Here is a 26,107-nt window from a genome sequence, read left to right as displayed (position 1 = left end):
CCATTAGGTGTTCTTGTAAACATCCATTTGGTGTGGCCTGTGGGCCAAGGGGGTAGCCTATGTTTTTTCAATACAGTTACATAACTACTTTTGGGGGCTGGATTTTCTTTCAGGGCCCTGGAATGGCAAGAAAATTCTCAGCACCTGGTCAACTCTGTATTTCTATGACATCTTCCCTGGGTGCTACGCCCATCTCTGCAGCATCAGCTACCTCTTTAGGTCCCTTCACAAAGGCTATGTGCCCTCCGCAGCAGTACGGTTATCCAGCAGCATCTTTTGCAGCTCCATGGAGTGGGACAGGTGGTCCAGCACAGCAACCACTTGGCCAGTTCCAGCCCATAGGTGCCGCATCTTTGCAAAGCTTCAACATCAGCAATTTGCAGAAATCTATCAGCAACCCCCCAGGCTCCAACCTGCGGACCACTTAGCCATGCTCGGAGACCATGCTGGCTAGACCTTGGGACAGGACATGGGGAGGGAGATGGGGCCCTGTATCATCTACTAGTGCTGCAATGAACTGGTAGCTTGCCAGACTGGGAATGAATTTCTCTTTTCCAACCATTGCTGTCAGCTCTCTGTAAAGGGAGTTTCCCCACACACTTTCAAGGGGGAGGAGGATGATCAGCATCCTTATGATGGGACAGTGCTTTTGACTGAGTGGTCCTGCTCTCRTGTGGAAGGAGAGCTGTGAAGATAAGTCATGGGGTCAGTTAATGCAGTCTTGCTGTAAAATTCCTCTGTGGTTTGAGGCTGAATCCACACATGTTGAGATGGGAGAGGTGAATCCTAGCATGAGGCTTTAGCACACTTCTCATCTCTCCCTGAAGAACCAAGACCAGGAGAAAAGCTGTCCAAGTCCCCCTCCTCTCCCTCTCCCCAAACAATCGTATTTAGCCCCAGAATGATGGGGCACAAGAATGGACTTGCAGTGCAGCCCGTGCTTGATAGGTCATTACTGCTTTAAGTAAGATATTAACAGCTTTGACTGCAGCATTAGAGCAATTTAAATTGTTTAAAAATTTTAAAAGTTCCCTGCGGACATGTACTTACCATCAGTTTTGATGTGGAAACACTGTGATATATAAATGTTGTTGGACAACAGTAGTTTAAAAATGAGTGGAATATAGAGGGTTAAAAAAGTTAAAAAGAAAAAATGGAAAAAAAGCTAGCTATATCCTTATACTTATTGGAGACACTTTAACTTTTTCCTTTGTATTTTCATTGTATTAGATAAATAAATGTGAATGTAAAATTGTATAAATTAATGTACTTGAATACTTGTCTGTTCTCCCAGTATGCTTGCTGGATATTTTAGTGCCTTGGACTTCTATTGCTTCTGCAGTTAGCATCATCTTCCCAGCAGACCCCCAGATGGACAGAGGGCAACTTCAGAGCAGGATGGATGTGTACCTAGTGATCGGGACATTAAAGAGTTAACAATTGGAGTGTTTATTTAGTGTTACTGCAACTGTCTAGAGTAGGTGTTTGGAGGGGGAAGTCACTGAGGCTGTAGGTTGGAACAAAGTTCTGAGCAGTGGGGAAACTTGTCCAAGTGCGCAGATCTCAAGTCGCTGGTGTGAGGAGGACCAGGTGGGAGCGAGATGGAGGGTGGTGGGTGAAGCTGAGGTGAAACTAACTAGTCCTGTCTAAAGAGTTAAGAGGTCTGGAGCAGAATCAGAGAGGATGGGGAGAACGTGTGTCTTGGGAAAGGTCCAACTTAAGATGTGGCTTGGACTCCACCTGTGAAGTGGTGAAAATGTTTGGTCAGGATGTGGTATGAGGGAGAGGTGTCATTGCTCATTGGTGTGGGCTTGTCTGCTGGGATTGGTTTTCTTTTTTTTTTTTTTTYCTTTTTTTTTTCCTTAATTCCTTAAAGCCAGGAATAGACTGTCCTGGTGCAATGTCCATTGCCGGCAATGGATGCACTTGAAACAGCCGGCATCAAGAATTTTCCTCTGTCTTATCTGGAGGATTTATGATTTTGTTCACTTAATTTCAAACTGGTACCAGGACTGTAACCAACTGTCACCTCATAGTAACTGTACTGTACTTCTGCTTTATTCATTTTCCCTTATTTAAAAATACTGGTTCCCTCTTCAAAGTAAAAATAATACCAACCAGTATTTATATAGTGCTGCAAAAAGCTGTGAAGGGTCAAAGTACTGCTTCCTGGTACTTGGGAGTAGCTCAGTCGCATCCTGGAAACTGGTGCATCAGGGAGATGTTACTTGCCTGAAATTTCTTCTGTGAGTGCTATTCCCTTGTGGAGCCTTAATAAGGAGTTTCTCTGTCTCTAGATGTTCTCTCTCTTATCTTTAAAAACAAAAGCGCAAGGTCTGTTTGTTTCATGTCACTTTTCTTTTTTTTAAACAGCAGTTTTGGCAGCAAGGGCGTGCACGAGCTAGAGATGAAGGTCTGAGGGCAAAAGTTAGGAGCAGAGTGGCTGGATTCCAACAGTTCCTCGGCTTTGGGGGTTTACCCTTTGTAACTAAGGTGAGGAGGATGAGAACTGCAGAATGAGAGAGGAAGCTCGTAGTCGCGAGAGTGATGGAAAGGCAGGAAGAAAATGGTGGTGGTGGCGGGGTCCCTGCTGCTAAAGTTGAACAGAAACCTTCTGCTTTTTGATGTGAATGGATGCAGAGAAGAGTTTCCTGAATACACCAAGTGTAGGGTGGACGTGTGCTCTATGTAAAGGAGCAGTTACAAACCTGAGGCAGTAATGAAACAAGGGGAATATTTCATGACAGGGGAACTAATCAGCTCAATGCAGCACATGGTTATTTAATTTTGATCTAGTAAGTTTGAAGTCGTTTTTCACTTAATGTTATGCAAGAACTGGTTTTATTTACCATTGATTTTTTTCTTCCCTCCTGTGGATGAATAACTGAAGTCTAGAGGAATAAACTAATGCTACTGAACTGTTAAATTATTTTGTTTAATATTACACTTTGAGTATCTTTTTCCACATAAAATCTGTTTCTGAATTACAAGCGTTTTCTTTACATTATTTAACAATGTACACTGTAAAAAAAAATAAAAAAATAAAAAAATAAAATGAATTCAAACTTTGGGCTTCCCTGGCCGTAGTTAGTTGTATGTTTTGCACTAAAACCAGGCATTGCGCTACTTGTATGACTGCGCTTTGTGCTGCAATTTGTTACCTTTGTAGAATACTTAATGAAATCATTCAAATAAACCAAACCTGCTTTTGTTGAGCTGTGGGTTTTCTTGTGGAGCAGGAGGTTCCAATCTCTACTTCTTATTCATGGATCAATTTTAACTGTCTGTTATCCAATTTATCAGTTTATCACAGGAAAGTACAAGAAACCCATTTTAATGATACCCTTCTCAAAAGCAGCTATCAGTAATGAGTCTTTGACCTTTTACAGTTTCTTGCTTTGGAGTATTCTATTAGAGAACAGTTCACAGAATGAATCTCCTTTATGAAAATATGAATATAAATGTTTAAGGGAAGAAGGTGAAGGATAACTTAAAACATAGTGGTATGGGGGGTTGGTATGGCTGACTTGTGAATTTACCAAATAGGCATGAAATAGGCTTAAACATGATAGTCAAAAACTTAGCAGGTCTCCCAGTTTGAAATATAGGTATGTGTTAACTTGCAGGYGTTTTGTGCTTCCTTTTGGCAATGAAGCTAGAGCAGAAAATGGTGGAAGGGGCCTGGGAAAGGCCTCTCTACTCCCCCTAATTCTACTTCTCCTTTGCTGTTCTGTTGATTACTGCCCTCTCCAGAGAGGATGGGAAAAGGGAAAAGGGGTGTGCATCTGTGCTGCTGGGCAGAAGAAACTCTTCAGTATAGATCTCATATGAATTCCAACCCCAAACTATACTGGTAGATAAACAGGAAGAATCAAACTACTATACAATCATTCTCAAACAGCTGTAGAGTTGCAGGAATTATTTGGTGCTTCTAAACACTAATCACTGTTGCATTTCTTTCCATTTTAAGAACAGCTTCTGCTATGACTCATGCCACTCAAGTCCTTTTATTAAAAAAAAAAAAACTCTATAAGTTTTGCTGGTTTTCTTGAAAAAAAAAGGATGTATCCTGCGAGGTATATTTCAGTCAGTTCTTTTAAAGGAGGCATGTCCACGTTTGCAATGTTTCCGTCGAGCCAAGAGAGCTGTTGTTTCGAATGTATGGGGGCTCTTACATTTTTCTGGCCAAAGTTTGGCAATGCTTTGTTGTTCTGCACTGTCTGCACATTCCCTTCCTAACAGGTATCTTACTTCATCTGTCAATATATGACTTGAAGATGYGGTATGTGTTTCTTCACAGAGCTGTTCTTAACTCACCACTGAGTTAAGAGAGAAACTAATCTGGTGAAATGTGAAATTATTTTCTCGGTGGCTTCTGACCATCTGATCTATTACAGATGATTATACCTTGTCCTGTCTTTACATAATAAAAATAATCCTTGTTCTTTGTCCTGTTTGGGAGGGATATGGATAGTAGGGAATCTTTGAAAAAGAAGAACTTTGAAAAAGGTTAAGTGGTAAAGAGAAAAAGTAAGGCCTTTGGGAAAGCACGTGAGGAACAGAAGTAAATTCTTAMTACCTCAAGCAATCTAAATGTAAATATATTTGAAGAAGCTTGACCAGATAGCCCACAGATGGCAAAGCACAGGAACAAAGTTCTATTTCAAGTCTGACATTGATTTCAGGATTGCCATAATCAGAGTTGTGTAAATAGTTTTTCTGGGTCAGCTAAGTRGATGTTGCACTGTCTTACATCCTTGTCTCTGGTACTTCAGGTCGTTCTACAATATGAGACCCCTCCTTGAGAACAGGGCACCCCTAAGTGCCACCAGGGTGAGAGCTGCCAGCACAGGTGACAGCCTGAATCCCCTCCCTGCAGTGGTGCCAGGTGCCTGCCTGGCCCAGCAGGATCTGTAGCTGCTGCATCCCTTCACCACAGAACAGAGAGAAAGACCAGAGTTGTCCCTTGAACCTTTTTCCTAGTTGCTGCCCATATTAAAGGAAAGGCAGTGCTCGTCTTTAGCTTCCTAATTGTACCTACTCAGTATATTGATTTCTTTGACCCTGCTAAATAGGAAATCAGTTGTAATGGTTTGAACAGCACTGAGTCCTGAACAGTTTGAAATGGAATTTGTTTTTCAAGTTTCATGTTTATTTTAATAGTAAGGAAGACTGAAAGCTTATCTAAAAACTTCAAGGAACAAAACTGTACCTCCCATCCATTTTATAAAGCTCCTACGCAAACACTGTCTGAGGCTGAGATTCCATGTGCAACTCCTCAGCAGCAGTCCCAGCATGCTCCTGCCCTTGTACTGTCCTGCTGCAGCAGCGCAGCCAAATGTCCTGCTGCTCCAGAAGCCTGAGGATAGTTTTGTTAGTGCGAGCAGTTCCAACCCCACTAGTGCAGCCACGTGGCGCAGCTGGGCCGCACCTGGAGGCAGATGCTGACACCAATTAGTTTTAGGTGCTCAGCCTTACTGAATGGGAGCCCACAGCTTGTACACTTTCCATCCTGTGACCTTAAACCACTTTCTCCCCCCTCTACTGAAAAACGGTTTCCTCTGTGCTGAAATGCAACACCGAGGAAGACAGACGCAATGACTTGCGTCTCATGCCAGCAATTAATTCTGCTATCATTTCAGGCAAGTTAATTGTAACTTCAACTTGTAATACAGCCACAAATCTAGTGCTACAGAAGCACTCATGATTGCTTGTTTAAAATGTTTCAAATGCCTTTTTCTATAATGACCCCAGAGTACATTAAGGTCTTTATGGTATGTCACATTAAGCTCTCTTCTGTGTTGCACCATCAAAATATACAGGAGAATCCATTAATGCCTTATTTCTCCGCATAATTTGAACAGCCAACTGCAGTCCTCTGATGTAATTCAGCRTCTAGGTAATGATACCACCAGCTGTCTTACGTAGGTTCTAGCCGCCTTTTCTTCAAGCTTTGACTTCTACATGGACTGCRCTCTGCTAAACAGGGAGACAGTGAGAAATGGAAAATTCTTAAGGCTTTTCTCTGCTTCAAAAAGTGCTCTTCAACTTGATTTTTCTCTAGTGCTTCTTTTAGAGGATCATTAGATGGAGAAGAGGATAGTTYTCCTACTCTACTGTCACAATAGTCTGCAGACAATGTCAGAAAAAGAGGGCTGTTTCTCCTACTCCAGTTTGCTAATCTAACAGATCCTGTCAAAGCCAYGTGCCACTATAAGATAGAAATCATGTCATCGGCTTCCATTTTTTTCATAGCACGTACCTGATGCAGGCCAGTTGGCACAGTGGCTATTGCTCATGCGATTAGTAGACGGCTGCAATTGGGCAAGCCTTGCAGAAGACTTGTGATAATTCATTCTCTGAGGCGTTCTGTTACGAGTAGTCATTTGATGACATCCAAGGGGTCTTTCAGGTGTCTGGTGTCCAGCTGATGGGCCTGCCATTTTGTGGCTGGCTATGTTAAGATCTGTGGTCTCCAAGGAAATATCCCAAAGTTCGGGGTCATCTAGAATGAATCAAAAGATGATCAAATTAAACATGAGATTATGCAAAACAGAAGAGTTTAATATAAGCTACCATCAACAACTTAATATACTTTTGGGTCATTAAAATATTTCCAATATCTTTTTCTATAAGCTCTCTTCCTATAATGCTSGCCAATCTAAAAGTTAAACTATAAATATCTTCTGTCAGTGCACAACAGGAAAATTATGCAAGGAARAAAAACCTGCCATGTATCATGAGAACTGAGGCAGATAAGCTGGCACTCCCCCTTGCGCTCTGSAGTTAAGCAATACCAGGGTTCCACRGTGCAAGTGTGACCCAAATAGCTACAGCTGTGTTAAGAAGATTTCCCCTCCCCTGAAACATTACTTCAGGAAAAGCGGTATGCCAGATAGCTATAGCAATTCTCTGCTGAAGAATGTGGTGTGAAACTCCGCCTAGTGATGGAAATCTGCTCATCTCCTACACATTTTAATATTATTTTTCTGCCACTTACGTTATATCAGTACTGCTAAGCTAATTATATTCATGCTTCTATTATTCCAATCTGTATACAAGTGTTGCCTTCAAACACTACTTTAGAGAGCTGATTTAAATGCTAATTGATATAACATTTTGTTACCATTCATCAGTTTTTGGCTGACCTGCAAAGAATTCCTCTTCTATTGCTAATTCTTGTTGTACTGTCGTTGGAGTGCTGTGCTTTACAGGAGGATCAGATGTTGCTGGACAAAGATAACACAAGAAGATTTTGATGACAGAAAGACAGAAGAACCTTTTTTCCTCCTTCTAAAGAGACTGTGGATCTGAAACAATAAGCAGCAACTGCCACCAGGTACCCGCTTTCCCCAAAGCTGATTCTTATGCATTGGCAACRGTATGTGGAATAGCAAGATGACAACTGGTAAGGACAATTGCATTACTTTAAACAGGTTTTGGCCTGTTTATCCCTCCCTCCACCTTCCTTAAGTTCCTACTTACAACACAGCTGTCCAGACTTCCCCATAAGTAAAGAACAACCTATTAATAGCTAACACAATGCCTATTTGCCTGTAATTGCCTCGGTTAAGTGCTGAAGCCTCAGCTGGGGGGTGTGCTACATGATGCTTTAGGGTGGTTGGAAAGTTACAGTTTAATGATGCTGCTCTTGAGCCCACATTTCTTCCACTTTAAAAATATGGGAAACAAGTCTGATAAGCCTCCTTCCTTTGTTCTCACAGGTGTGTGATAACAGACAAGAAAAAGAACCTCATCAGACTCCTGGTAGGAAGGATAATATGTTCATTACAACTGCAAGTTCTTAATGCCAAGCCTTACCCTGTTTGCTGCCTGGATTCACTACTGGAACCTGCTGCTTGCTCTCCATCTGTTCCCGGAACTGTTGCTGTAGCTGCTTTTGTCGCAATTTCCGCTGGTAAGTAGCATCACACTCAGTAGCTGAGGAGTCTATATTTCTGCGCTTCCCCAAATAAGCACAAAGTTGAATAGGATTTCAGCAGTTACCATTTACAGAGAAGAAATGTATAAAGAAATAACAGCAAAGAAAAATCTAATAAATCAGCATTTTGCAGCATCTTCCAAATTGGGTTCTCCGTGTGTTTTAAGAGAAGTAACTTCTAACATACCTTTTAAAATAAATTCATGGTAGTAGTCTTACCTGCAGCTATTTAGCTGTTTTTGATATTCAGCATCTGTGGGAGTCTCCATCTGCCCAGGTTTACAAGTAGATACTGTCTCACCATGTTGTCTCCATCCTGTGCTCTGCCTTTCCAAACAGCTATTGTATCTTGCTTTCTCTATTTCAGGCTCATAGTCCTGTCTTTTAGCTTTGACCAAATCCAACTCAGGTGGCATCTAGGAAAGGAATAAAGAAAACTAATTCAGAAATTTTCTTCATCAACTTATGAAACRCGCAGAGTCATGTCATTCAGTTAATCACTGACTTCATACAACTCTGTGTTAGTTTAAACTGGTAGGTCAGTGCTTCAGAGCAGCTATCCCATGTTGCCTGCACTATGCTCTCTGCAGGAAAGAACAGATGCAGATGATTCAGAATTCTGCAGCTTCTCAGAGAGTCTGAGTCTGTCCCTGGCATTTGTTAGTTTTGCCAGTTCCATTTTCACACTTTCATTAAAGGCTATGGCAGACCYGATACTCAGTTCTGTAATCATGAGGTCACTAAGGGGTGTATATCCTTCTGTTTCTATTAAATACAGGATGGTTTGGCTCTGTGATTTTGAAACTTGTGACAATGYAATCCTGGCAAAGCATCTGTGGCATCTTTACTTGGTGAGGCCTCACTTCAGATCTGTTCCTACAATCTAATTTTGCCAGAAAGAACACTGTTACAGCTCTAGGCTGATTAGCAGAGTTTGCTAAATCCTGGTCTAAAGAAGTCCCTACAAAAGTCTATGGATCATCAGTTGCAAAAGGTTTTCCTCAATGTGCAAAGCAGATTACCGCCTACAAGCCTACTGCCCCCAACTGGTACACATCAGGAGCTAAACAGATAGAGGCTGGTAAGTGTAACTGGAGTAACAGCCAGGACAAATGTAATACTATGAGGACTTCTGTGCTATGTTAAAGCATACACAGAAAGTGTGATAACTTTGAAAGAATGGCTACACATCACTATTTATTATCTCTCTCTGGACCAGATTGCCAACAGTAAGAAGCATTTCTCCACAGTGTTGTGCTAAGTCTGGCAGATCACCTCAGAAGGTTTGGTTTGATCGAATGCTTTACAGAGGGTGAAGTCACCACAGCTCTTCCCTTGCAAACTGAAACCTAAAGTAGGTAAGGAGTCTGAAAAGCAAAGCAAGAGGTAACCTGGCCCCTTACTGTTCAGTAAAGGTAGGAAGCATAGTCATGGCAAGGAAAGTAATCTTTCAAGTAAACAGCTAATTCTTTGTACATTCAAGAGTCACTATTTGCCAGTAATACAGCATCAGGTATTTAAAACAACATAGAATTGTAGCGTAAGTCTTCCTAACTTTATTTCTCACTGTCTAACAGTCAAATCTAGTATATACTGCTCTCAAAATTCAATTGCAGATTTTAGTTACCAACACATTTTGAATTCAAGTAGAGGACATTTTCAGGGAGATGTACACTTCTCATGAAGCAACAAAATATACTGTTACCTGTTTTGCTTTTCTGTGGTAAGACTTTGAAGAGATTGGCAACAACTAAAAGCAGTTGTGGGATTGGTCTAAAAATCCTTGTTCCTCCATTATATCATAAATACATCTAGTATTTTGCAATGTTCTTTTGGGAAGACTCCAAGTTGGTTAACTGAAAGTTGAAACCACCTTTTGAAATTAACTTTTCTTGAAACCTCAGTACAAACATGCTGTTACAGAATAACAAGTATAAAAAATGAACTGAGCACTGAGGGTTGAAATATGGGTACACCATAAATTCTGTTACAAGGACAATGCTGAGTGTATCTAGCTGGTGATGTGCATTAGGCCCCTGCAGAGTTTGAATACTGATTAATAAGAGGCCAAAGCAACTATCAACAGATATGGCAAAATTACTACTATACAGACTTTGCTTAACCTTAAGTGAAAGTTCTGACTACCAAAAGCAAGCAGCTTTGGTATCTGACCCACCTGGTATTGTTTCTAGGATATGCTGGGCCATGTACATTGAAAATTTCGTTTGAAGGAGGAAGTGTTTCCAGTGGAAATCTTCCTATTTTGGGCCAGAACTCTCTAAAGTCTGAAGAACAGTCCTCTTTTCTGATACCCAACAGTTGACATACAAGCTATCAACTTGAGAGCCTTCAGGTCTAAATGAAATTGTCATAATTTTGCAGGAATGCACGCAGGAGCCTTACCTGCTTTAGGGTAGGATACATATGTTAACAGATAATCTCTCTGGCTATTYTTTTGCCCTGCCCACAACCTCTAGTTTTATGACCTGTTACAGATGTGGGCAATTGTGTATTGACACAATTAAAAATAGCATGCAGCTATCTTCCTTTTTTTGTTGTTTTCTGGAAAAGTCCAGGATTATGAAATTGACAAATAAGTTTGAGTTTAAAATTCAAAATAATAAACTGGATCATGCTGCCACCAACAATAACAGTAGACTAAGAGAAGTATTCTGGCTTATGCCTTATACAGGATAGTAAAAACACTATTTCCTAAGGATTTCCATCTTACCTACATCATGCATATGTGCATTGGCAGTGGTATAAGTACTAATACATATTTAAAGCACAAGTGGCTGGACTAGGCTGATGAGCTCAGTTACTGCAGCTGACAGCTTAACTGGCCTTAAGAATTGTAGCACACAGAAAATGGCACCAAGAATAAACTGTTTAGTGTCTCTTGTGGTAGCACTTAACTTGTCACGAACACAGTTTTAACTGAACTCTTTACTGGCACTTAACAGAGACACTTAGACAATATGGCAATAAATGTCATGAGATCTTGAGCTGGACACTGTTTCTTCACCTTAGTGACCTTGCCTATTGTAATGGTCCAACTTTAGAGCAACACAGTTGTAAAATATTGAAGAATTCTGTAATAGTTCATACAATCAGGCTAGCAGGCAAATTAAGCTACAGCTCTCATAGCTGGCAATATTCAGGGAGGAGACACAAAGATATCATTATTTACATTCCTTTTAACATAAAGGACTAGGAGCAATGAACATCTATTGGTCCCTGCCTCAAAAGCCCATGTACTGTACCTGACGTGGAAGCTTATTTACAGCTCGAAGGTAGTCTTTGTCTAGGATGCAGTTCCCAAGAGCGTTCCCAAAGCACCTGTGAGATGATAGTTCATTATGATTGAAAATAATACTGAACTCTCAGAACACTTCTGAAAATGTATTTCTGAAATACTTTCTGAAAAAGTATCGACCTTCACTTACTTAAGCGCCCTCTTCAGTCCATCTGTTACTGCCTCTTTTCTTGCCTTTTCTAAGGACAAGGCCTTAGATTTTAGGCCTTCACTCACTCCATAACCCACATCTTCATGATATGATCCATCCTGAAGTAGAATTTAAAACTTATTAAATGTAAGGGAGTTTCTGCATATGCAACACTTCTAGTTAAATGCTGTGCTTTCCCAAGCCAAATTACTCCCTCTAAGCTGGATGTACAGTACTCTTCTGAACCACAGTCTGGCCTGTATATGAGCTTTCATTCACCACTTTAAGCAATTGCTCAACTATAGACAAAGCAAACAAAATCCACTTACCTTAAGCTGGACTTTCACAAATGCACAGACACCCACATAGAACCTGCCATTGTTGAGGTCAACAAAATCTGGGGAAAAAATAGTAACATCCAGAACACCGCAGAAGACTTCTGATCTACATCTAGATCTTGTTTTACCTTTTGAGGACATTCATACACCTGTAGCATACTTGCTGAACGTGCCAAAGATACTATTTCATCATATATAAAATGGAGCTCAACCTACTAAACATTAACTGTAGTTTGAGAACGCTGACTTACCTATATGAGCTGGGTAAAATAACATGATACCTTCTAGTAATCAGCGTACAGATTTGGCAAACACTTGCACCCTAGTGTTTGTTAGGTATATAAACTTTAACATATGAAAGAAGGAAATGTTGTAAATGTTAATCCTCATTCAGCTGCATATCCTGAATATTCATGGCATAACAACATTTTCAGCAGAAAGGAAAGATTTAAAGTATGATTTTATAAAAACAGTAATTGAAAAGAACCTTGATTGTCTATAAAGGCAATTTCTTTCCTATTATCTACAAAAAGTCTCCTGTTTCGGAAGTTTTGCACAAACTTATATCTAAGACGACAGGGTGTCTGAATAGCTTAACACGTTGCAATACATCTCTCAATCCAGAATCTTTCCTTTACCACGTTTTACATCAAGAGTAATGCTATATAATATATATCGGGCACTCTAACAGTTTTACATGTTGTTAGAAAAATGTCACAAATGGCTGAAGTGAGATGCTTTCAAGTTCAGCAATTTACTCTGAGGTTTCTATGTTCTCTAAACACACCTAGTCCATTTGCTCAATTGTTTTGCCAGAGGTGCAAGCCAAGAGTTGAGGAGCAAAAATAGGACAGAATCTTCTGTCTCTGAATTGCTAAGGTACGACTTCAAGACTACAAGATAGATGTTTGAAGGATGCTAGTCCTTTCTTAATTAAAAAGGCACAGAATAGATAGAAATGCATGGAATTATTTGTTTTATGTTTAAAATCTACCAATCCAATGTAAGGAAAAAATCCTGCAGAAAAATAAAAGCAAGTGGTTCTATTTACGTATGTTAGTTGAGCTACTTCAACTACCATCTTCAGTCTAYGCACAGCAGACCTGCAAGCGAGGACAATGCTTCTTTAGCGGTTGTTAGTTCAGGTATCAAGACGGAGGAAACTCAAACTTCAAACATCATTTTGTAGAAGAGGTTTTCTATAGCTTTCTACCATAAAAATCTCAGAACGAGGTATTTGTTAGAAGAGGAATCTCCAGGAAAAAGCTAGTATTAGAAGGCGGCTAGGGAAAAATTAACTGTGATATTTGTTTGAATATAACAACTGCAGATTAGTACAACAGTTGGCTCTGGGCTGCCAGGTGTTAGAACAAATAGTTTAATGGTCATTCCTCCTCACTGATACTTCCACAAAGATCAGAAAACTTCTTTAGAATAGCTCAAGAATAACCCTATGTTCATTTAAAATTATGACTACAATATATTCCAGTGCAATATTTAAAAAGAAAACAGAAGCTGCATCATTATTCAGTTTCTTTCATTCTTCCCAGCTGCCAAGAAATCTGGAAATTCCACATGCTTCTAATCAGGTTCTGCCATTTTTAAAGTACATTAAATATATGTTCTTCCCTGTTTGGAATGTTCAAGTTCTAAGATAGGTAGCCTGGTCCTTATTTGACACTGTCCCTTTAAAGCATCATGGTGAAACAAGAGGAAAGATTTTACTCTCAAGATAGATACTTACCGACATTCTGTTGAGTGACTGAATGAGCCCAGCCATTGAAGCCAAACATTTCATTGGCCAGACTGATTACCTTGTGACCCTCAACATAACAGACCTGAAAAGAAAAGCAAATTATACATATACACACACAGGTGCACACATCTATTTCTTTTCTTTTCTTAATGAAGAAGAGAGGAAGCACATAGAGCATCTTGCAGTGCAGAAACACAGCTAAGTGCAAGACTCAGAAAAACTGAATGAAAGCAAAATGGAGCCACTTTAGGTTCCCTCCGTGACAGCTGCCAGAAGAGGGAAAGAGAACAAACATAACCGAATTACAGGAAGCAGAGCTAGTGGGCACAGAACAGAGAAAAATGCAGCTAGTGTTTATATAACGTTTCATATATTCCAGTTCTGAAAAATTAAGCAAAGCTTCTCAGTGTCCATAAGTAGATAAATAGTCTAATTCAAAAGATGCAACCGATAAGTTGCAGTATGTCTAAAGCATAAAAAGACCTGTGCCTAAGGTAAGGCCAGATTTATGCTGCTATTCTAACTTTGCTTTCACATCTGCAAATTACCCTACTAGTGGGAAATGAACTCAAAAAAATATTTTTGTTTTGTTTTGATATTTTTAACAAAAGATTTGCTAAGGGTGGGGATGGGGGGAAGAGAGTTCAAACAACCATACATGTTTGTTCATACCTTCTGTCCTCCTCCAGCTTGCCGACTGCTGATATATTCTGGACCCAGTTTCTGACGCAAAGCATGCTGGATAGCTTGATATTCATTTGCTGTATATTGATACTTGAGGAAAACAAAATAAGACAAGGTTTTTCACTCCCCGTATTAGCTTTTTTCTCTCCTCATAACATCAACTCTTAATCCAATTTTTCCACATACAGTTTTCTAAGCAGTACATTGTTATGATTCAGGATGTACTTGATAAGAAAGGAGTTTGGGGGGAGGGCAGAGGAGATTTGCCCCAGCAAGGTGCATTGTATTGGTTTCTGGAGAGGGGGCCTGGTGACAAGGGATACAGAGAAGGCAGAATTACTGAATGCCGTCTTTGCTTCAGTCTTCACTGCTAMGGGCAGCCCTCAAGAATCCCAGAGCCCGGATGTAAGGGAGAAAGTCTGGAGAAAGGAAGACTTTCCTTTGGTTGAGGAGGATAGGATTAGAAACCTTCTGGGCAAGCTTGACATCCACAAATCCAGGGGCCCGGATGGGATACACCCACGGGTACTCAGGGAGCCGGTGGATGTTGTTGCCAGGCCGCTCTCCATCATCTCTGAAAAGTCATGGAGAAYTGGAGAGGTGCCTGAGGACTGGAAGAAAGCCAGTGTCACTCCAGTCTTCAGAAAGGGCAAGAAGGAGGACCCAGGCAACTATAGGCCAGTCAGCCTYACCTCCATCCCTGGAAAGGTGATGGAAGAGCTCATTCTGGAGGTCATCTCCAGGCATATGGAGGAAAAGAAGGTGATCAGGAGTAGCCAGCATGGATTCACCACGGGGAAATCCTGCTTAACCAATCTGATAGCCTTCTGTGATGGCGTGACTGGCTGGGTAGGTGAGGGGAGAGCAGTGGATGTTGTGTACCTTGACTTCAGCAAGGCTTTTGRCACTGTCTCCCATAACATCCTCCTAGATAAGCTCAGGAAGTGTGGGTTAGACAAGTGGACAGTGAGGTGGCTTGAGAACTGGCTGAAAGGCAGAGCTCAGAGAGATGTGCTCAGTGGTGTGGAGTCCAGTTGGAGGCCTGTGRYTAGTGGCGTCCCCCAGGGCTCAGTACTGGGTCCCAYCCTGTTCAACTTYTTCATCAATGACCTGGATGAGGGGACAGAGTGMCTCCTCAGCAAGTTTGCTGGTGATACCAAGCTGGGAGGAGTGGCTGATACAGCTGAGGGCTGTGCTGCCATTCAGAGAGACCTGGACAGGCTGGAGAGCTGGGTGGAGAGGAACCTCCTGAGGTTCAGCAAGGGCAAGTGCRGAGTCCTRCACCTAGGGAGGAGTAACCCCATGCACCAGTACAGGCTGGGGGCTGACCTGCTGGAGAGCAGCTCTGCAGAGAAGGACCTGGGAGTGCTGGTGGATGACAGATTGACCATGAGCCAGCARTRTGCCCTTGTAGCCAAGAAAGCCGGTGGTCTCCTTGGGTGCATTGGGAAGAGTGTTGCCAGCAGGTGGAGGGAGGTGATCCTGCCCCTCTACTCAGCCCTGGGGAGGCCTCATCTCGAGTACTGTGCCCAGTTCTGGGCTCCCCAGTACAAGAGAGACATGGAGCTACTGGAGAGAGTCTAGTGAAGGGCTACGAAGATGATCAGAGGGCTGGAGCATCTGCCCTATGAAGAATGGCTGCGAGAGCTGGGCCTCTTCAGCCTGGGGAAGAGAAGCCTGAGGGGGGGAGCTTATCAATGCGTACAAGTACCTGAAGGGAGGGTGTCAAGGGGACAGGGCCAAACTCTTTTCAGTTGTCCCATGTGACAGGACAAGAAGCAATGGGCAGAAATTGAAGCACAGGAAGTTCCGCTTGAACGTGAGGGGGAATTTCTTCTCTGTGAGAGTGACAGAGCACTGGACCAGGTTGCCCAGAGAGGTTGTGGAGTCCCCTTCTCTGGAGATCTTCAAGACCCGCCTGGATGCAACCCTGTCTAACATGCTCTAGGTGACCCTGCTTGAGCAGGGAGGTTGGACTAGATGATCTCCAGAGGTCCCTTCCAACCTTACTGATTCTATGATTCTATGATTCTTCTCTTACTCTTGAAGCCATGCATATTGCCGGCTACACAAACATTAATTATTGAGCTGTAGCACCTCTTTTCCACTTCTCATAACTATCACTTACATCAAAGAATTGAAATGAGCCAGGCCTTTTGGTATTCTATTGAAATCTTACTGTAGTCATAATCCTAAGTCAAGATTGCCAGGGACACAATTATACGCAATTTATATTTCACCTCTCAAAAATAAAATCTAGCATCTCTGTAACCAACATGAAAAGTGTCTTTTAAAACCCCAACAAACCCCCAATTTAACCCCGTTTTACGAATATATTGCATTAGGACAGAGAGGATAGCATGTTGGGCTAGCAGTCAGGATAGAAGTTCTTTGAAGAGCATTCAGCAAATTTCCCTAATGCAGGAAAATTTCCTTGGACAACTCTAACACCAGTTATACCAGTAGGAAGCCTAAAGCAATGTAACTGGTACTGATTGTCTTGGTAGAAATACAACTTAAAATCTGCAAAGGTGAGAGAGGCCTAAATACCTATTTAAGGGGTTCAAGCACCAATGAGTTTTTATTGCTATGCTCTGATATGGGATAAAGATTTCAGTGCCTAGATCGCAAGTACTGTGCATGCAGGTACTGGCTGCCCCATAATTCAGCAGAACAGAGTGTATGCCATTTAAGTTCAAAAGCCTGCCAAACATCTCCAGTTTATATATGGTTCCATTTAAACTAAAAGGAATAACTTTGGTTCTAGAACCAGAATGCAAATCTGTAACCAAAGAGAAAAGGGAGAGTACACATACACCAGATTCAGGAGCTATGTACAAATGTGCATCATGGAGAAGAGAATTCACCATTTAATGCCAAAGATCTATTCAGACCACATACAGTTGCTTGGGTTTTTTTCTTTTTTTTTTTTTAATATATATAATAATTAAGTGAAAGTAGTTGACTTTCAGAACCATTACGGGGAATATATGTAGGCAAAAGCCAAGTTAAGCCACTTGGGAACAAAAGAGAATAAAAAGGAGCCCCATTTGTAAGGAACAAAGTTAAAAACACTTTGTGAAGAATCCAGACCAATTTAGTATAACTAGAGATATGCCACGACTATTACAGAAGAATATGCAATGTAAAATTAGGTGTATGGGTGTGACTCCAGCCTTACATTACCTAGCTTTAAAATAAGTAGATGATATACAAAGCTGAAGTGCAATGTAGAACCTCTGCTTTTCTTTCAGGCAAAAAGGAACTGACCTGTCCAAAGCAAGCAACAGAACTGCCAGTGCTGGAACTATTGCTGCTGCTGTGGCTTTCACTGTTTTTCCTTTGACTTTCAGGCATCCCTAAAGATAAGAGGAGACACAACACTGAACAGCAGATAACAGAACCAACATTTCATATGAAGACATGTCAAAAAGCTATAAAAGGTCACTGCCTGTGAGTATAACAATATTCTGTAATAGATGATATGTTGGATATTTTACCAATATTGTACTTCCCATTCCATGGAACTGCTGCAGTCCCAATGGAAATTTTTCTGCCGTCATCACAGTCAAAAATACTTTTCTTAAACAGATGTTACACTATGTATGCAGAAATGTTTAGTTTCATGCTGGAAACAGAGGCACTGGTCTAGTCTTCCATTCATGAAAGCATCAAGTGTGAGTGAGCTGATAAAGAATCAAGAAAAGTCATAGAAAAGTGCTAAAAATAACTTCTGCTGGATTTCCCTGGATACTTGCAAATCTATAGGGCAACTCACAGAACTACTGATCTTTCTATTCATTGCTCTCCTTAGTGCCAGTTTGGGTTACTTCACTAATTTTCTACTATTTAAGTACGTGTCAAATGATAACCAGAAGAAACTGAATTTCTGCGGTGGATGAAAAGATTTTTTTAAAAAAAACAAACAAAACTTGACTTATATGTCTTGTATGTAATTCCTGCTTTTAAGTAGAAATGTTGATAGTACACACGCTGTACTGGATTGTTCCTATTAGCGACTGTCTTTTGTTATAAGATATCTACGTTTGTCAGGAGATTAGCAAAAAATTTAATCAAGAAGGAAGACTGCTGTTGAAACTGGTCTGAATTTTCTGTTGTCTACTTCCATTTCTGGTAGCCATTACAGTAAATAAATAATCTTTTCACTCATTCCATTTAAAGAACAAATAAATTATCCCTGTCAGAAAAGAAAATTCAACTTCAGCAGCATCTGGATCCTGCATAAGATGCAGAGACTAGAACATATAAAGTATTGAGTCATTATTCTAAAGATTAAGCTGTTAACAAATGATTTTTTTTCCTTTTAGGTACATTTGAATGTATTTACTATTATTCTAGGTAAGAAAATACAAAATAATTCTCTGTTCCAATTTCTTCAGCACTATACCCCTATATCATCTTCAATATCCATTAACACTGAGAATCTTGACAAAAAAGAAGCAACTGAGATTGTACCTGTTTATAAAATGATTAGTCACTTTTCATTTTATATTACACTTTTGACTGTAATTGTATTGTCTTGGGCCACAATGGTATCATATAAGCTAACTAGAGTTGAGAAATACAAAGAACTTGCAAGTATTTTAAGAAGTCATGCTGACAATTCAGTAGATGGCACCCTTCTCCARGTCAGTATCCAACAACTGCATGTTATCACATTGCCCTACCATGGTGCTGGTGAAGTGGTCTTCTAGCTGAGGGCTTATAGGAGTGCAAAGGAGCTGCAGTGACACACGTATATCTTTTGTTATGTTTGTACAAATGCTGAGTACAGCTGGCTCTAGTCTATCCCTAAGATTTCTGCATACAATACCAATGTAAGACAATCCAATCTTGCATGTGCAAGACGCCAGCTGCAGAAAGTATAATATCCTCAACAGATAGTGTCGTTTGACAGCCAGTAGGAGCCTGCCTAACACTATGCTTTGCTACTGTTCTCCAGGTTAAGCGCTCTTCTAAAGAAGTTGTCCCTCTAGTCTCTAAACAAGAAGCCAAAGTTTTACTGAGAACTTGGCAAGCAATTTTCAGAAAAGGTATAGTAGCTGTTTCTTTGGCAGGTAGTAACAACAGTGTACTGTAGCTAAAATTCTCCTCAATTTTGGTTGGCTATAACTAGTCACCTTCTGTCCAAAGTTGTATAACTGTACAATTTTTATGTATCTGAACATATTTTGATCAAAATTCAGCTACTATTTTTGGTAAATAAATTTGTTTCTAGAAGAAAACGTACAGAAATTAGTATCATCAGGAGACACACTCATGATTTAAGCAGACTATTCTTGCTTTTAAGCAGAGTTCATTGCACCCTGAGGGAGACATTTAGAGAGCGATAATTAGTATCAGGAGTAAGTGGCAAAGCAAGTCAAAGTTTGAACAATACCACTTTTTTCTTCCTCTCTCCAAGCAACCTAAATCAGATCCTAGTAAATTATAAAGTCCCTTGGGAAAACAATGCAAGAAACGTGTACATTTCTCTATACAACCTTATTAATAGTTTGCCCCAGATTTCCACATACAGAATATGGGTGACATTTTCAAACAAAATCACTTTAACTTAAAACAGTATTATATTCCTTAAGTTTTTATATGGTGTACACCACTGTCAATCTAAATTCCTAAAGAGATACACCACTTAACGAAGTTCTGAACAAGGTATGGAAGTTGATTTTTAAGAAGAACGAGGAAGATGTACAGAATTCTATTTAAAAATAGCAACATATAGTATTAATCCAACCAATCAGCTTCCACTAGAGAAATATAGCAATATACTTTTTGTGTAATAAATATAGCTTAAACATAGAAATGGTTTGTCTTTAAATCATGAACTACTCCTACTCAAAGAAACAGTTTGCTTCAGCTGTGAACCTAGTTTAAAAAAACATACAATGTATTAGAGCAATCTGGTTTTCCAATACAGTGAAACATAGCAGAGCAAAGCCCTACGTCTAAAGCAGTTGTCAGGGCACTTTGAAGAAGCACAACTTCAACATCAAAATTATTAGAGGTGTTTGGAAGAGGGGAAAATTAATTCTGCAAATGGATTTATTAATCTACCTCAAAATCAGAACCAGGAACTAGGGAGAGCAAGAAGGCTTCCATTTCTCAAAAGAATATGGTTTCCTTACCCCCATTTTCCCCCAATATTTAACTCACATGAAACATTAACATTGATGTAGGTAATAAAAAACTATTGAATAGAGGCAAAAGAGCTCAAAAACCATCCTCAGTTGGGAAATTTTTGAGGCTGCCTGACTCACAAACAAACATTAAAAAAGCTGTACTTTCAAGCTATCTTTAAATACTGTAAATTTAACTTCATATATGGTTGTACTGTATGTAGAATGATAAAAGCAGTTTAAATACTAAAAGGATCTAGGAATTATCATTTGTCACATTTCTGACTGTGATCTATTTTTATTATTTACAGAGAATTATTTTCAGTTTAGCTGATAATGTCCTCTGACAGTTTTCTTATCACTGAGAATAAGCCCATGCAAGACTACAATTTTCAATTGTGCTCCAAAATATTACCTTGATATACTAGATAGACAAACTACTGTTTGTTTTACTGTTACCATATTTAATGCTTTATTTTTTAAAAATGCCAGTAACACAAATTAGGTACACAAACAGAAAATGGCTGTTTTGGGAAACTGGATAACAAATACTAATTTTCTACAATATTCTAAATCTAGGCAATCATTTGTAAGGTGGTAGTGAACTGACGACCTGCTGAGAAAAAATGAGGTGATGCAAAAATTGGCCATTCAGCTAAAAAGTATTGAATGTAATGTTTTCAAGTACCACTAGTACCATAGGTGACAGCAGCAATACCTTCTAATTTTCCAAACAGACACCTCCTCATACACTTTTCTACTATACAGCCCCTATCCTATTCCAAAAAAGAGAATTTAGTTCCAAGCCACTTATTCTCCTATCATCAGGTCCCCCTCCTTCTTAATAGGACATGTTTTTGAATCCTGTACTTCACCTTAATCCTGTGCTAGAAGTGTCAATTACCAATTCTCTTTGCATGTAAAGTGAAAGCAGAAGAATCTCCTTATGTAGGCAGCTTTGCATCGCTTTGAAATGGCTTGTATACCATTAGCTTTAAATATCACAACTTGGAAACCCCTGAGGTAGAATACAGCTATTTTAGGAAATTAGTTATAGCATTACATATTCCATAAATTATGACTTTAAAGACTATGCACTTTTAGAGGACCTTTTTTCAGCATTATCCTTCTCTACATGGTAAGCTTTTTCACAGTGAAGCTATAGTTTGTTAAATAAAAGTCTATAACATTCTTTCAATAAATGTAATTCCATACAGTTCATCAAGAGAAATCAGGCTATGCACATAGGAGTGAGCGATTTAGCAAGAACTAAAGATAGTATCTCGTATTTAACCTAAAGTTCATATTGCTGTAATCAAAATAAAAAATACAAAAAAAAATCCTTGAAGACTCTTACATTTCTATGGAGCATTCGCTCCTGAAGGAACTCTGAACTGTTTTAAACTTGACTAACTTGTTATACAAAGCTTGCTTTATCTAACACTGAGCAGAAATGTACATCTTTAAAGTGTAATAGGCCAAATGTTCCTAATGAAGGCAGGCCTGTGCTACACAACAGTTTTAAAAGATGGGAAAACAAATTATGAAATTGCCATGAGAAATTACATTCAATATAACTCTTCAGTTTTGACTTCTGACAGTCAAATGGTTTAGCTCAGTTGGGTAGAGCGTGCTGCCGCTAATGCCAAAGTCACGGGTTCAATCCCTGTACGGGCTATGCTGAGGGTTGGACTAGATGATCTCCAGAGGTCCCTTCCAACCTTATCATTCTATGAACATCTATGAAATATCCTTGTTGTCTTGAAAAGAGTGACTGTTGACTTAATTCTTTTGATTTCATCAAAAGAAAAAGATATTCAGTGTTTTCTATCTCATACCAGAAAAAGTGCAAGTGGGTCATGATATTGGATGTCTGTCTTGGACTAAAGATGGCCTCTAATGTTCCTCATATAAATACATCTTATTGGTATTGATTCAGGCCACATTCTGTAGTAAAACCCAGAAAGAGAATGAAAAGATGTAATATAGAAAGGGTAAACTATTTAAAGTAGTTTACATATACTTGATTTCAAGGAATATAAATACCACTTGCTATCATTTGAGGCACAGTTCAGATTTGACATACCTTCAAACATTTCCACTTATTTCAAATGAATTCATATACGTTGCTCAAAAACAAATTTAACCTTTAATTTTATCAGAAAGTACTATGTACCAATTTTCTGGCTGTTATGAACTCATGAAAAATGTATTTTGAGAGGTGCTCCCTAACCCCATCAATACCTCAATTGCAAGTTGCTGACTCTACTTCTCCAGCAATTACTGGAAAACTTAATTCCATTCCAAATTGGTTAGTTTAACTCATTTGTTGCTGTGCTTTAAATACCTTTCCTGACTGTGTTGGTTCTTAATAGGAACCAGTTTTAGGTATAAACTACTTCTCTCCTACATATACACTACTTTAAACTTTGGCCTCCTTTGCAGTTTTGCTTTATATTTGCTTTCATTAMTTAAAAATTCAATAACAGCTTATGAAACAAATCATTCCAATCTGTTCTAAAGCAAAGAATTTGAAATATACTTACCTTCTAAGAATATAAATCCTACTTTATTTTTCACTTTATTTGCACTACTGCACAATTATGGATAGAAAATGTTTAATTAAATGGATTACCTGGTACTTTCCACAAATAATCTTTTTATGATGTTATATAAAAATCACTATCAAAACAAATAAGGAGCTAGGCTTGTGGTAAGAGGTGATCTCTCTTATAATTCTGAGTGGTGTAGCTGAAGGAAAGGAGAAACAAGTTACTGGGCACACAAGCTCTTTTTCAAGTATGAAACAATAGCACCTCAGAGCTGCAAAACCCCCAAAAAATGGACAGTTCACTCTTTTGAAAAATGAGTTTAATGTTCATAAAGAAGGAGCAAAAGAGCTTTTTCTGGAGACCAGATTGACAGAAATTCTTTGCTTCAGTCTTTACTGCTAAGGGCAGCCCTCAAGAATCCCAGAGCCCGGATGTAAGGGAGAAAGTCTGGAGAAAGGAAGACTTCCCTTTCATCGAGGAGGASTGAGTTAGAGATCTTTTAGACAAATTTAACATCCACAAATCCATGGGCCCGGATGGGATGCACCCACAGGTACTCAGGGAGCCGGTGGATGTTGTTGCCAGGCCGCTCTCCATCATCTCTGAAAAGTCATGGAGAACTGGAGAGGTGCCTGAGGACTGGAAGAAAGCCAGTGTCACTCCAGTCTTCAGAAAGGGCAAGAAGGAGGACCCAGGCAACTATAGGCCAGTCAGCCTCACCTCCATCCCTGGAAAGGTGATGGAAGAGCTCATTCTGGAGGTCATCTCCAGGCATATGGAGGAAAAGAARGTGATCAGGAGTAGCCAGCATGGATTCACCACGGGGAAATCCTGCTTAACCAATCTGATAGCCTTCTGTGATGGCGTGACTGGCTGGGTAGGTGAGGGGAGAGCAGTGGATGTTGTGTACCTTGACTTCAGCAAGGCTTTTGACACTGTCTCCCATAACATCCTCCTAGATAAGCTCAGGAAGKGTGGGTTAGACAAGTGGACAGTGAGGTGGCTTGAGAACTGGCTGAAAGGCAGAGCTCAGAGAGATGTGCTCAGTGGTGTGGAGTCCAGTTGGAGGCCTGTGAYTAGTGGCGTCCCCCAGGGCTCAGTACTGGGTCCCACCCTGTTCAACTTTTTCATCAATGACCTGGATGAGGGGACAGAGTGACTCCTCAGCAAGTTTGCTGGTGATACCAAGCTGGGAGGAGTGGCTGATACAGCTGAGGGCTGTGCTGCCATTCAGAGAGACCTGGACAGGCTGGAGAGCTGGGTGGAGAGGAACCTCCTGAGGTTCAGCAAGGGCAAGTGCGGAGTCCTGCACCTAGGGAGGAGTAACCCCATGCACCAGTACAGGCTGGGGGCTGACCTGCTGGAGAGCAGCTCTGCAGAGAAGGACCTGGGAGTGCTGGTGGATGACAGATTGACCATGAGCCAGCARTGTGYYCTTGTRGCCAAGAARGCCRGTGGTCTCCTKGGGTGCAYTGGGAAGAGTGTTGCCAGCAGGTGGAGGGAGGTGATCCTGCCCCTCTASTCAGCCCTGGGGAGGCCTCATCTCGAGTACTGTGCCCAGTTCTGGGCTCCCCAGTACAAGAGAGACATGGAGCTACTGGAGAGAGTCCAGCATAGAGTTACAAAGAAGATGAGGTGACTGGAGCATCTGCCCTATGAGGAAAGGCTGCAAGAGCTGGGCCTCTTCAGCTTGGGGAAGAGAAGACTGAGGGGGGAGCTTATCAATGTGTACAAGTACCTGAAGGGAGGGTGTCAAGGGGACAGGGCCAAACTCTTTTCAGTTGTCCCATGTGACAGGACAAGAGGCAATGGGCAGAAACTGAACCACAGGAAGTTCTGCCTGAATATGAGGGGGAATTTCTTCCCTGTGAGAGTGACGGAGCACTGGAAGAGGTTGCCCAGAGAGGTTGTGGAGTCTCCTTCTCTGGAGATCTTCAAGGCCCGCCTGGATGCAACCCTGTCTAACATGCTCTAGGTGACCTTGCTTGAGCCAGAGCTTTGGACTAGCTGATCTCCAGAGGTCCCTTCCAACCTCAAGCATTCTGTGATTCTGTGAAATACTACTCAAATATCCCAGAATAAGTTACATATGTGTGTACTATTCTCTATAAGCATATCAGATTGATTTATAAGTGCATCATAAGGTTTAAGTCACTTCAGTCATTGCAAGGTAAGACAGCAGACTTTAACACAGTAACTCTGGGGTTGTTTGGGACTTAAAGGGAAAAGCATTGTATCTAATTGTAACACTAAAAAGTCTGTAGTTTTGCCATATGCCAGTTTTAGACAAAAAAAATGAATCCAAGCTAGAATCTAAAACCTCTGAATTTTGTAAGAAGCTGTGGGATATCTGTCAAACTGCAGATCAAAATAACATTGTGATTACAGACATAGACGACGTTTCCAGTAGGAAGACCAAATAGCTTATTTTAAACTTGCATGCTGATTAAGTAATGACCGTCTTAAGCTGTTGGGCTCTCTGTTCTTCTGCTTGGCTCCAGTTTGACACAGGTTTTCTTTAATGGAAAGTTATTAATATTTGAAATTGACAGACTACTTTAGGCATAAGCAAGCCTACATCTATTTTCATCCTTCTGCTTCCATGGATAGCAGTGTAAAATATGTCAGTTCTACTATCTTGCTGGTATATTATAGCAGCACCTTACCTGAACTATATTATTCTCCCCAAACATTCATTTAAAAATTCATTCCTYCTATACTTCCTACAGAGGAAAATTGAAGCTGTTGAGATCTCTGTGCCTCCCCAGGGCCGGGCGCGGGGGAGAGGCCGCCARCGGCTTCCTCCGCTACTGCCTCGCACTCGCTCGGACACGTCTCACGCCAGGCGCGAGCCGCCCCAACCGCCGCCCGAGCGGCGCTAACGGCCGCCCCCACCCCGCGCGCGCCGCTTTGTGCCCCGCCACCGGGGCCGCGGAGACGGGGAGGACGTGCTCCCTGCCACCGCCAAGAGGGGAGCGTGTCCCACCCGGCCGATCCCGGCGAGGGGGGCGGCTCGGCCGCAGTACCTGGGGCCGCGGGTAACTGCCGGCCTCCGCCAGCGACGCTTCGCAATTCCCGCCCGGGCGGAGGGGAGCGACAAGAGGGAGGGGCGGGSACGCGCAGAGCGGCGCTGGCGCTACGGCAAGGGAGAAGAGTCAAAATTTCCGACGCGCGTGACAGGCGCTGACGTAGCGGCCGGGCTGGGCGTGGCCACGCCCCACGCGGGCGAGGGTGGAGGGGAAGGCGCCCGGA

At 41.0% G+C, this 26,107-nt stretch overlaps 2 protein-coding genes and 1 long non-coding RNA gene across 13 annotated transcripts in view; 2 read left to right on the top strand and 1 right to left on the bottom strand.

Annotated features, from left to right (window-relative positions):
• Window positions 1–3,215, top strand: part of LOC146584817 (serine/threonine-protein kinase WNK1-like) — a 108,331-nt gene extending 105,116 nt beyond the window's left edge. For all 9 annotated transcript variants that reach the window (XM_085324166.1, XM_085324165.1, XM_085324161.1 and 6 more), the window contains one exon: window positions 114–3,215. In XM_085324166.1, coding sequence (XP_085180292.1) covers window positions 114–428 — 315 coding nt within the window. In that variant the 3' untranslated portion in view covers window positions 429–3,215. The remainder of the gene's footprint in view (window positions 1–113) is intronic.
• A 1,915-nt stretch (window positions 3,216–5,130) lies between these two features.
• Window positions 5,131–25,950, bottom strand: RAD52 (RAD52 DNA repair protein). Of its 3 annotated transcripts, none has more exons than XM_085324167.1 (12): window positions 25,882–25,950; window positions 17,437–17,525; window positions 14,155–14,256; window positions 13,471–13,564; window positions 11,718–11,785; window positions 11,389–11,507; window positions 11,206–11,281; window positions 8,162–8,358; window positions 7,822–7,958; window positions 7,149–7,229; window positions 6,263–6,505; window positions 5,131–5,979 (listed from the first exon to the last, which is right to left on the bottom strand). In XM_085324167.1, the coding sequence occupies exons 2-12, from the start codon at window positions 17,521–17,523 to the stop codon at window positions 5,921–5,923; spliced, it is 1,263 nt and encodes a 420-aa protein (XP_085180293.1). In that variant the 5' UTR covers window positions 17,524–17,525; window positions 25,882–25,950; the 3' UTR covers window positions 5,131–5,920. The 3 variants fall into 3 exon arrangements, with proteins under 3 accessions (XP_085180293.1, XP_085180295.1, XP_085180294.1); XM_085324169.1 differs by having other exon boundaries at window positions 5,131–5,976; XM_085324168.1 differs by lacking the exon at window positions 25,882–25,950 and adding an exon at window positions 22,142–22,151.
• LOC146584816 (uncharacterized) lies at window positions 7,203–9,019 on the top strand. The gene is made up of 3 exons (XR_014898142.1): window positions 7,203–7,339; window positions 7,725–7,918; window positions 8,721–9,019. It is a non-coding gene; the product is annotated as an uncharacterized LOC146584816 (long non-coding RNA).
• Window positions 25,951–26,107: the final 157 nt, after the last annotated feature.

The sequence above is a fragment of the Rhea americana genome, unplaced genomic scaffold (assembly GCF_003343005.1).
Source record: "Rhea americana isolate MKP2758 unplaced genomic scaffold, rheAme1 scaffold_9, whole genome shotgun sequence".
NCBI classification, from domain to species: Eukaryota; Metazoa; Chordata; class Aves; order Rheiformes; family Rheidae; genus Rhea; species Rhea americana.
This window is presented reverse-complemented; position numbering and strand designations above follow the sequence as displayed.